This window comes from Camelina sativa, chromosome 15 (assembly GCF_000633955.1).
Source record: "Camelina sativa cultivar DH55 chromosome 15, Cs, whole genome shotgun sequence".
Taxonomy (NCBI): Eukaryota; Viridiplantae; Streptophyta; class Magnoliopsida; order Brassicales; family Brassicaceae; genus Camelina; species Camelina sativa.
The window spans coordinates 27025904-27038156 of record NC_025699.1 but is presented as its reverse complement, the minus strand read 5'-3'; the positions used below and the strand labels follow the sequence as shown (position 1 = coordinate 27038156).

Here is a 12253-nt window from a genome sequence, read left to right as displayed (position 1 = left end):
AACCGATGCATAATATGTATCATACGCCAACACTAACATCGAGTTTCCCGGTACTTCACGTCCGTCTGTTATTCCCGCATTTACAAAATAAACAGCAACAACAATTCACATTATTAAAACAGTATTCCCCATGAAGCATGCACAAACATGTAATTTCCACATAAAACATAAAACTAAGTGAAACCGTCTGTGTTTAATACGATCTTTTTTGTTACTCGGTTCGAAGTACAAAGATGCACAAATCATTACAAGGTTACGGGAAAACCATTTTTTATCGGTTTTAATCTGCGGTACATCGCGGAACAATATTTATATTACAAAAAATTAAATTTTAAATTGTCTTTGTTAATTTTGTTTATTTTTATTTAGTATTTAAGATTGTATAATTGTATTTTAATTGTTAATTCTAAAATTTGACCAGTTGTATACCGCTGATATGATGGGACAATTATTTAGTATATTTATAATAATATTACATTTTACCGTATCAAATTTCTTATGGTTATAAAAATTTAAATTTCAAGGTTTTTTAGAATTAACCCGTAAAAGAATTATACTTACAATATTATTTTTAAAATAATTTAGTGTTGTTAAATTTAACTCTTAAGTTAAGTGTTTTTAGATTTAACTCATGAAATAATTATATCCGTAAACGTTATCATGAAGTATACTGCGGGTTAAATTATATTATATAAATTTAATTTATTAGATTTAGCCCGTGAAAGAATTATTCTTACATTTTTATCATCATATTAATATCCATTAAAAATTTTAGTTGTTTGATATCAAACAGTATAGTTATTCTCGAACATTAGAGTTTTAAAGGAAAATTATAAATATATAGTATGTATATTTTTCGAATATGTTATTAAGTGTAATAACTTTATAAGTATAAAAATTGTTTTAGGAAATTATAACCCAAATTGGTAGAGATATTTTAGGAATCTAATTGATTTTTTGTGCAATTTTTTGGGATTAAATTTGTAAAAAAGTATAATTCAAAGGTTAGAATACACAAAGGAACATAATTCAAAAAAATCCTACAATTTAGTGTTTTAATTATTTACTTCCATTTAAATACTTTTTAACTTGTCAAAATAATTTGGGGGGTTTTTTAGCAAACAAATTGAATTCTGTAAAAAGACAATGTGGTTAGATTTGTAATTATAATTACAGTCTCACTTTACCAATTTAAAAGTCTTATGGAAAAACAAATAAATAAATGATGTAAGAAAATTAAAATGATATCTTTTCAATTGTCTTATTAGTTTCTTCTAAAGTTATTAACGGATTATTATGAACCAACTTAGTAATACAATTAATTGATTTGACTAATTACTATTCTATGACTTATGTACTATTTCAATTAAATACATCTACGGTACAAGTTGCTGATTTAGTAGCAGTTGTTGTTGTTGCTATTGGTGCAGGTGGAACTGTTGCGGCTGAAAAGAAAAGTGTTTGATATTGTTGTTTATGCGGTTGTTGAGAAGAAGGAATTGGTATCCTACTACTCTTCAAACATCTATTTATGAGTTTGAAACATCGGTTGAGGCGTATGATATTAAACACACAAAACATTAAAAAAAATATACACAAAACATACAATAAACAAACATCATAATACCGAAATATGAAACCAAGAAAATAATAACACAAACGAAAGCAATAACCAGCACGTAGTGCGGACACCCACCTGTAATAATAATAGAGTAAATTATCCCCATGTCATATCATGTTTCCACGTCAAAATTCGGATGTAATTCTATAGTTATTTTTAAAATAAAATGAAGGGGATTTATCCCCTCTCTTTCACCAAAAAATAATAAAGTAAATTAAATTTAAAAATCTAAATAAAACCAAAAAACACTTATAAAATATCACTAATTCTCTACAATCAATTTAATCGTGTGTTACTCTTAACGAAATAATAAAAATGTTATGACTTCTAAAAATAACTGAAACATAGATATTACCTATAGGATATTACTCCCAAAGTCAAATATATTTTTGTAAATCTAACCTGGCCGGTTCAACCGGATCACATAGTGTTTTTTTTGGATTTTTCGTGGTTATTAGTACTAAAACCAAACCGGATTCTATTTGGTTTTTCTTATCAATTTTCAATATTTCGGTTTGTAAATTATAAGTATGCTCTACAACTAAAAATTTATGGTATTTTTTTTGTATGAATGTTAAATTATATTCACCAAAAAAACAGCAGTCCGAAGATGTTTTTTACAACTTTAAAACAAAGTTTTTAAAAGCCAAAAATTACTAAGAACTTGAAATGGTAGAAAGAGGATGGGTTTGAAACCAAAGCTGAAGACCACCCTCATAGCCAGAAGTGGTAGTCAGCGTGAGTAAACGATTACGTACAGTCTTATCATTGAAGCGACAGAGAGAGGATGACGGAGTTGGAGCTTGGCCATGTCTTCGTGCATTACGTTCTCGCCAAATGCTGTGTATAGTAGACTGAAAAGCATAGCGCAAGACAAAGAGTTGAAGCCGTGGAATAGAAGAGTCAACAAGCAGAGAACCCAAAGTAGCCCAGGAAGTGGTGAACCGAACCCCCAGCAACCTCTGAACCAGAGCTGATCACACGCTTGAAGAATAGGAACAAGAGAAAAATAGATGTTCTCTAGTTTCCCCATTACCCTGACAAAGAACACAAGCTCCGTTTGCAGCAGGGTTCCACTGAACCAATTTGTCATCAGTAGAGAGCCTATTATGGAATGCAAGCCAAGCGATAAAGGAGAATTTCGGTGTTGAGTGGGTAAACCAAACGCCTGCAGACCAGTTACAGGGCGCATTTGGTTGCCATATCAAACACCAAGTATCATTGGACAAAAATTTATTTTTAAAAGAACCATTCTTCTGTTTCCAGAGAGAGCGATCACCATCTTGAAGTTGCACTGATTGACGGGTAGAGTCAAGAATATCCTCAATCTGATTCAGTATATCAACACGGTGCCTACGTCTCCTATGCGACAGAGCCTCTGCCACAGTACTCTGCTGTGGTATCCCCATATCAATGCTGCCCTGGTTCCCAAGATGAGCAAACAGCTGACCAAGCGGGCTCCAAACATCGAACTAGAAAGATGTTTCAGTGCCATATGTGATCTCCTTCTTATGCAAAGTCGCTGCAAGCTCACGATACTTCAGTATCTTCCGCCACATCCATGATCCACCAACGCTCCTCTCATTAACTGACCAGATGGAGCCAGTTCGGACCAAGTTTCTTCGAACCCAATTGACCCAAAGGGAGTTACTAGCAGACACAAGATGACAAATGAGCTTCAAAATGCATACTGTGTTCGTATCCTGCAGACGACGAAGCCCCAAACCTCCCTCCTGCTTTGGTTTACACACATCAAGCCAAGAGATTTTTGCCTTTTTTGAGCTAAGGTCCGGACCAGACCACAAGAAAGCCGAGAAAAGGCTATCAATCTCCTGAAGGCACCGTTTCGGCAGACGAAAAGCAGAGAGCCAGAAGTTGGTTAAGCTGGATAACACTGAATTTATTAACTGAAGTCTGCCCGCAAAAGACAAGAAACGACCTGTCCAGGAGGAGATACGTAGACGAATGCGTTCAAGTAGAGGTAAATAATCAGCATGTGTCATAGATCGAGTGAGGAGTGGGAGCCCCAAATATCAAACAGGGAGAGAGCCAACTGCAAACGGAAAGTGCTGCAGGATGTCTTGTTGATGTTGCGGGGAGAAGCCAGCCATGAACAGAGTGGATTTCTCTAGACTAATTTTGAGGCCAGATACAACTTCAAACCGTTTGAAAACAGCTAAAGTCTCTGCAACAGAGTGTGAGCTACCATCAGAAAAAATGAGAATATCGTCAGCAAAGCAGAGATGGGTGAGGTTCATTGTTTTGCAGCGAGGGTGATGGCCAATACGACGATCAGTAGCAGCCTTATCCAGCATTAGAGACAGCACATTCATACATATGACAAATAGATAAGGTGACAAAGAACATCCTTGCCGCAAACCTCTTGTACTTTGAAAGTAACCAGCTAGCTCCCCATTTACTTGCACAAAGAAGGAAGCCGAGCAAATGCACAGTTCAATCCAGTGAATAAAAGCTGGAGGAAGATTGATAGCTTTGAGGATGTTCAGTAGAAACGGCCATTGCACTAAATCAAAAGCCTTGGAGATATCAATCTTCATCATGCAACGAAGAGAGATGAACTCCTTGTGATAATCCTTCACCAGTTCTGATGCAAGCAACATATTTTCCATCATAAGCCTATCCTTAATGAATGCTGACTGGTTTGGAGCGATGAATGAGGGCAGTAAAACCTTCAAACAATTAGCAATAATCTTGGAGACTACCTTGTATAACACATTACAACATGAAATAGGTCGGTAGTCCTTCATCTCCTGAGAGTCAGTTTTCTTGGGGATAAGGGCCAGGATTGTCGAATTTACACCTTTAGGGAGGAAGCCTTTAAGAAAAAAGGACTCAACAGCAACAACAAAGTCCTTGCCCAAAATCGACCAGGCTTGCTTGAAAAATTCAACAGAGTAGCCATCTGGACCAGGTGACTTACTTACCGGCATCTTAAACAGTGTTTGACGAATCTCGTCTTCAGAAACCACCCTCAATAATCCCTCAAATTGAGCAGAGGAAACATGAAATGTCACTAACTCCTCAAGCTGAGCAACACTCATACCCTCATATTCAACTGGCTCGTAAGTCAGGAACTCCTGAAAGAACCTAACCACCTCTGCTTTAATCTCCGGTTGAGTTTTTGCAGTGGAGCCATCCTGACAAAGAATCTCTCGGATAGCATTAAGAGCTTGTCTAGATTTGACAGCATTGTGAAAAAATTTATTGTTCTTGTCCCCCACCAACAACCAGTGTAACTTTAACCGTTGTTTCAAGAAACATTCCTCCAAATCAGACACATGATCCCACCGCTGGAAAGCCTGCTCCTCAGCCTCCTCAGCTGCAGGCATGGGATTAGATAGCGTAGAAAGCTGTTTCTGACAAAGGTCTTTGTGTGCGTGTTCCACCTGCTCTGAAAGATTATTAAGCGTTTGACGACCTAGGGACCTTAAGAGAGGTTTTAGTGTCTTAAGCTTCTTGGCAAAGCAAAACATAGCAGAGGTAGAGTGATAGAGAGTCTCCGTACTATCCCAGAAAGCTTGTACCGTGGGAACAAACTCCGAAGATGACATGATAGCGTTTGAAAATTTAAAAGGCCCCCTAGGTTTATAAACTTGAGACACCACTAAAAATCTGCACCGTAGATGATCTGAGCACCCACCAGATTCAAAGACGCCATAAGCATCGACAAAGCGACGACTCCAAACCTCATTAACCAAAATACGATCTAATTTCTTACAGATTAATCCTTCATCCCGCTTGTTTCCCCAAGTAAACAGAGGACCATGAGAATGCATATCTGTTAAAGAACAATGTCGCACTACATCCTGAAAGTCACGCATTCCACTAGTGACAAAGGGATTATCATCATAAGTAGAATGTTCGACTCCATCAAGTATCTCGTTAAAATCTCCAACAATCAACCAAGGCTTATTTGCAAAAGGTGGAGAATCAAAGTGAGACTTTAGATCCTCCCAGAGCTCTTTCCTTTCTTCAGCCAGATTATAAGCATAGACAAACGAGACAAAGAATTTTGTAATGTTACCAGGCAAAAGAATGGAGCAGGTGACAACCTGACCACTCTTGAAGACTGTTGTTACACGCACATCGTCCTTCCAAACCACCCAAATTCGACCAAGGGTATTGAACTCATAATTGGTAATCGAAGACCAACCACGGAACACTGAAGAAATGATCCTAGGGGCCTTAGTTTCCTGGACACGCGTTTCAAGTAAACATCCAAACTGCAGAGACTCAGTTTGCAACCAATCACGAACAATAGAATGTTTTTTAGATTTGTTAAAGCCACGCATGTTCCAGAAAAAACCAGATATTAATGACGATTGCGGGAGTTCTTCTTGCTCAAGATACCAGGAGGGATCCCCTTTGCTTGCTGAGAAGAAGACTCCGAAGCAGTCTTGTTTAATTGTTTTGTTTGCCGCGGCAGAGAGGCTCGAATGGGGGCCTCCATCACATTTACTTGCTTAATAGGCACCACAGTAGAAGCGGAAGTCCCTGCGGCATTTGCTGTGACTACAGAAGTCAGAACTGGAAGATCAGACTTAACCGTATCTGAATCACCAACATCCTCTGCATCCCCTAAGACTGAGAACCTCGTAGAACCAGAAACTGTAACTTGTTCAGCAGCGGGTGGACTGCGAACTTTGTCAGAGCTCTTGAAACCCTTACCAGGAGATACAGCCGACCAACCTGTAGCGTCATCCACTTGAAAAGGTATTCCCTGTCTCACATCATTAGATACGAGAGCGACAGACTGCTGAACTGGAACCGGAGGAGGAACCTCCACCACAGAAACCTTTTTTGGTGAAACGATTTCCCCTTCTTCAGGAACTACTTCAGAAACCTTATTAGACAACACTGGAACAGACATACAATCATCACTGGTGTGCCCCCACCCATTACATCGAGAGCATTTCTGTGGAAGCCAGTCGTATGTAAACTCCACAGTAACATCCTCATCTTTGGTCAATTGAAAACGAAACTTAGAAGGCAAGGTTTGCGTGAGATGGACTTGCACAAAAACCTTAGCCTCACCGAACTTACTACAGAGCTCAGTGTCCGGGTGCAACCGAATAGGTGTACCTATTGGACTGGTAAAAAAACCAAGACCCTCCCAGAAAAACATCGAGTGAGGAACATTCTTCAGAGAAACCCATAAGAGCATCGATGAAATAACAGGCTGCGCATCTTCTGGTAGAGGGGACCATTTGGCTAGCATTATAGGTACTCCCGCGATGTTCCACATCCCTCGTCGTAGAACTCTCCGCCTTGTGTCCTCATCACGAATTCAAAAATCGGACAGAGGTTGCAGAGTGCTCATAGACATCAATCCGCACAGACTTATAACCAAGAGGCTAGATCTTATTGACTATTACGTGAATTTTTGCAACATGTGGAGCCGCTGAAGAGAACCGACCCACCAGAAAGTCATCCCAGAGGGCAATTGTTGGGACATCATCAACCAAACTAACTTCATAATCGTGTTTCTTAAGCGTGGACGCTTATTCACTGCAGCTGCGTAAGACAGTTGCTTGTTTTGCGAGAAAGACTCATCCCCCTGAGGGGGCGCCACCTCCATCATAAAGGCGCACCGGCAGTAGCCGTCACACAAACCCTAGCATGAGGGAGACTCAGCAAACCCTAGAATCGCCTTTGAAATCGCCCTTGCCTTATTTAACTTACGTCTTTTTGTGAGAGAGAGACCGAAACTCTTTTCCCATAATTTATGGTATTAAATAGGTTGAACCAAGAACCATGTTTAGAAAGAGAAAATGATTGAAATAAACATATATGATGGTCAAATATATTCTTTAGTTTCCTCCTAACGTTGGAAATGGTTTTTTGATCATCGGCTCCTCAATTACGAAAGTTAAAAAAGATCTAAAGAACAAGATAATATAACAAATCTGAAAGATTCTATTAGGAAAAAAAAAGATTAAAGAAAATTGGTCAAAAATTAGTTAAAATCTTACTCCCTCGATTTCACAAAGAGTGTCATTCTGGAGAAAATTTCTTGTTTCACAAAGAATGTCATTTTACATTTCCAATGAGTGTTTTAATGTTAAATTTTCTTTTTTACCCCTAAACCCAAAGCTATTTTCATTGAACTTTGATCATTAATCAATTAATAAATATGGGCAAATAAGTATAATTCAAACTTTTTTTAATTTGTGTGAAATGTGTCAAAATGACACTATTTGTGAAACAGAGGGAGTATTTAAAATGCGCTGTTTGTGGAGCCTGAACGAATAATACCACCAGTTTACTAGTTCACGTTTCCTTGCGACCCAGGTCTTTTACTTTTCGTTTTGTTCCCTCAATAATACTTTTGTTAAATTTCTAAATTGGTCTACTCTTTTCAAATCAAACGAAAAAGGCAATAATTTTAAGGAAATATGACATAATAATTAAGGAATAGTATTTCGTCATGTGCGTCTATATATTATAATAAAACCTTCACAAAAATATTAACTCATCCCATCCATCACTTCTGTAACCCTAGAGCTAGGTCATTCGACGGAGATATGTTTCCTTCATCCAACTTCTCTTTCTCAGCGTCGTCGCTGTTTTCAGCGTACGCATCCTTAAGCGGATTCTTGATGCTCGTTAGATCGATGTTCCACGATTTCATACCGGAGAATCTCCGATCATACATCACCAAATTACTCGAACGGTTTTTCACTCCGAAATCGAAGAAAGTGACTATGGTTATCGAAGAATATATGGCATATAAGAGGAACCAAGTGTTCGACGCGGCGGAGATGTACCTCCGGAACAGAATCGGGCCCGAAACTGCCCGTTTACGAGTCGGTAAACTCCCAAAGCAGAAGCACTTCACAATCTCGGTCGAGAAAGGCGAAGAGCTCTTGGATACTTTCGAGAACTGCGAGATGAGATGGACTTACGTTGAATCAGAGAACGAGAAAGAGAATGAAGTGAAATGTTACTACGAGCTCACGTTCGAGAAGAAGCTTAGAGATAAAGTCATCAACTCTTATTTGAGCCACGTTATAGCCGAATCGGAGAAGATTAAGAGGTCCTTGAGAGTGGTGAAGCTTTATAGCAAGGATGTGTATTCGAGAAAAGATGATGATGGTATGGCTCGTGGGAACTGGGGATGTATCAATCTTGAGCATCCATCGACCTTTGATACATTGGCAATGGACCCGGATGCGAAGAAGAAGATCATTGATGATTTGGAGAGGTTCTTGAAGAGGAGAGAGTTTTACAAGAGAGTTGGTAAAGCTTGGAAGCGAGGTTACTTGTTGTATGGTCCTCCAGGAACTGGTAAATCAAGCTTGATTGCTGCAATGGCTAATTATTTGAAGTTTGATGTGTTTGATCTTGATCTTAGTAGTATATATGACAATGGTAGTCTGAAGCGCATCTTGTTATCTACCACGAATCGTTCGATTTTGGTTATTGAGGATATCGATTGTAGTTCCGAGGTGATAGACAGGGAAGCAGAATCCGATTCCGAAGATGGTTATGCATATGCAAAGGTGAGAGATCTTTTTTTTATCTTTGGAGAGAATGTATTGGTTCTTAGTTTTGACTGTGATATTGTCTTTGTGTTGTAGGTGACTCTATCAGGGATTTTGAATTTCATTGATGGGTTATGGTCAAGTTTTGGGGATGAGAGAATCATAGTGTTTACGACCAACCACAAAGAACGGCTAGACCCTGCTCTGTTACGTCCTGGAAGAATGGATGTGCATATCAACATGTCTTATTGTACAGGGCTAGCATTTAGGACATTGGTCACTACTTACCTTGGTTTAGACGGCTTAAACCATCCTCTCTGCGAGGAAATCGAGAAGCTGATCGATTCTACTGAAGTTACTCCTGCTGAGTTAGCTGAAGAGCTGATGCAAGACGATGACACTGACATTGTTCTTCGTGGAGTAGTTAGTTTTGTTGAGAAGAGGAAGGTCGAGCGAAGCAAAATCAAGGAGCTGGAGGATGCTATGTGTAAAGTAATTGATGATGACTACGTAGTTGATGATGACGATATACACAATTATGGTTCTAGGAATGGTTCGAATAAGAAGAAAGGGAAAGGAAGAGGCAGAGGGAAAGGGAAAGGGAAAGGAAAAGGAAATTAAGAAGATTAAAGATTTTTCTTTTTTGGTTTAAAATCGGGCATTTATATATATAAAATACATCTCATTATGAATCTAATTATATTTTTACTCTGTTTGATTTGGTGGTTCTTGACAAAAAAAAATTTTAATAAAAAAATATTTAAATATATGTTTCTATACAATTAATTCTTTTAATAAAATTTGGTTTGAATATAATATTTCTGTACAAGAATTATGAAACACCAAAAAAAAAAAAAAACTTAGGTTCACCCCTAGAACCTTTGTATTCACCCCCTCCTATCTAATATTTCATTTTAAAAAATAAATCAAAATTAAATTAAAAACAAAACAAATTAAAGAAACAAATTCTGTATACTTTTATTTAAGAAAAAATTAAATATTAGTTTGGTTTAGATTTTACAATTAAGCGAGGTTATATATCGGTTCGGGTTTATAAATGAGAATTATATCGGTTCGGGTTTATAAATGAGAATTAGGATTTAGATTTTACTATTAAAACGAATCTATATGTTGGTTTGGATTTACAAATGAGGTGGTTAGGGTTTAGATTTTACTATTAAAACGAAATTATATGTCGGTTTGAGTTTACAAATGAGATGGTTAGGGTTTAGATTACAATTAGAACGAAATTATATGTTGGTTTGGGTTTACAAATGAGATAGTTAGGATTTAAATTTTACAATTAGAACGAAATTATATGTCGGTTTGGGTTTACAAATGAGATGGTTAGGGTTTAGATTTTACAATTAGAATAAAATTATATGTCGATTTGGGTTTATAAATAAGATGGTTAGAATTTAAATTTTATAATTAGAATGAAATAATATATCGGTTTGGGTTTATAAAAGAACGGTTTATGATTTTAATTTTATAATAATGTATACAAATTTTATTTCTTTATTTTAGAAGGGGTGAACCTATTCATTCACCCCTAAGGGTAAACCCAAAGTATCGCTCAAAAAAGAATTATGAAACAACAAATGCATGTCATCTCTCTTCTTTCCGTTTCTATATGGGGAATGTACAAAGAACAAAACAGAGAGAGAAAGAGAAATGGAGAAGAGTATCATCAATGGTTGGTCAAGAGAGATAACACAAAAACATGGGGTGTAGCTTTTAAAGAAAAGATTAATAGATATTTTGGGACATTTTTCATATCTCCTTTTATCTCTCACCAATTTCTCATTTTCCTCTTTGCAGAGGTAATTTATCGTTTTTTTTTTCGTTTTTTTGTTCCCCCATATTCATCATCGTCACCAATGCTCTAATTGTGCATGTGTTTCTTTTCGAAAGACGATCGAATCAGTTGATGATTTAGTCATAGATTGTGTTTTGGATTGGGATGTGTTTTGAGTCTGTCATTTTTAAGTCTTATGATATTTGGGGATGTGATCTTTGCAGGCATTTGGATAAGACTTTGGTTCTGTTATTATAAGAACACTCTTTTTGGAGTGCTCTTCTCGCCTGCCCGTATCTGCCTAAATCCATGCTTATATTAAATACATAACATATCATGTCTCTCACCGTTGGTAAACCTATGTTCTTTTTGACCATTGATTATTATTATATTTTTTTTTCTTTTGTGAATCCTTCTCTTTGTTACCTTTCATGACGTGTGTTTTTTTTTGGATCTTGTACTTAATTAGATAATGACGTATGTGTTCTGGAGACACCCAATGCGTGTTCTTTTAAAAAAAGGAGTTGCTCCAAGTTGAGCTGTTCCTTGACTAAGAAGAGAAGAAGTAGCAAGGTGATGTCCGTGGAGATCATCGAGGATGAGCATGACGCGGAGGAGTTAAAGGCAGTTGATGCATTCCGCCAAGCGCTTATTCTCGATGAACTGCTTCCGGACAAACATGATGATTACCATATGATGCTCAGGTAATTTAGCTGTCTTAAACTATTTATATAATAGATCATGCTAATGAACTAATTAGGCTTAAGCTTGTAAAGTTCTGTATGTGTAGGTTTTTGAAAGCCAGAAAATTTGATCTCGAGAAAACTAAACAAATGTGGTCTGACATGCTCCTATGGAGGAAGGAGTTTGGCGCTGACACAATTATGGAGGTATGTATATTATGGAGCTTTTATGTAATCTTGAAGGTATGTGCATTGCGATTGAAAATTTATAATTTTTTTTTGTTTGTATGTATATCTCTTAGGATTTTGAATTTAAGGAAATAGATGAAGTGTTGAAATACTACCCTCATGGACACCATGGAGTCGACAAGGAAGGAAGGCCCGTGTACATTGAGAGGCTAGGTCAAGTAGACTCTACCAAGTTAATGCAAGTTACGACTATGGATAGATATGTAAACTACCATGTGATGGAGTTTGAGAGGACTTTCAATGTTAAGTTCCCAGCATGCTCCATTGCAGCAAAGAAGCACATTGATCAAAGTACAACAATTCTTGATGTACAAGGAGTGGTACGTAAGACAGATTCAATCTTATAATTGTTAGAAACTATTATCCAATATTTTACCAAAAAAAAAAAAAAAAAAAA

General features: G+C 37.2%; 2 protein-coding genes across 2 annotated transcripts in view; both read left to right on the top strand.

Moving 5' to 3' along the window:
- On the top strand, positions 8136-9747 carry LOC104748837 (AAA-ATPase At2g18193-like). The gene is made up of 2 exons (XM_010470422.1): positions 8136-9144; positions 9223-9747. Exons 1-2 carry the CDS (start codon positions 8167-8169, stop codon positions 9745-9747), a joined length of 1503 nt encoding a protein of 500 aa, XP_010468724.1. The 5' UTR covers positions 8136-8166.
- Positions 10992-12253, top strand: part of LOC104747653 (phosphatidylinositol/phosphatidylcholine transfer protein SFH10) — a 4147-nt gene continuing 2885 nt past the window's right edge. The window contains exons 1-4 of the mRNA XM_010469324.1: positions 10992-11276; positions 11394-11628; positions 11715-11814; positions 11910-12176. Coding sequence (XP_010467626.1) covers positions 11261-11276; positions 11394-11628; positions 11715-11814; positions 11910-12176 — 618 coding nt within the window. The 5' untranslated portion in view covers positions 10992-11260. The remainder of the gene's footprint in view (positions 11277-11393; positions 11629-11714; positions 11815-11909; positions 12177-12253) is intronic.

Coding starts and splice junctions, on each gene's coding strand:
- LOC104748837 (XM_010470422.1), top strand. CDS start 8,167: ATGTTTCCTTCATCCAACTTCTCTTTCTCAGCGTCGTCGCTGTTTTCA. Junction 9,145..9,222: donor ATGGTTATGCATATGCAAAG/GTGAGAGATCTT, acceptor TTTGTGTTGTAG/GTGACTCTATCAGGGATTTT.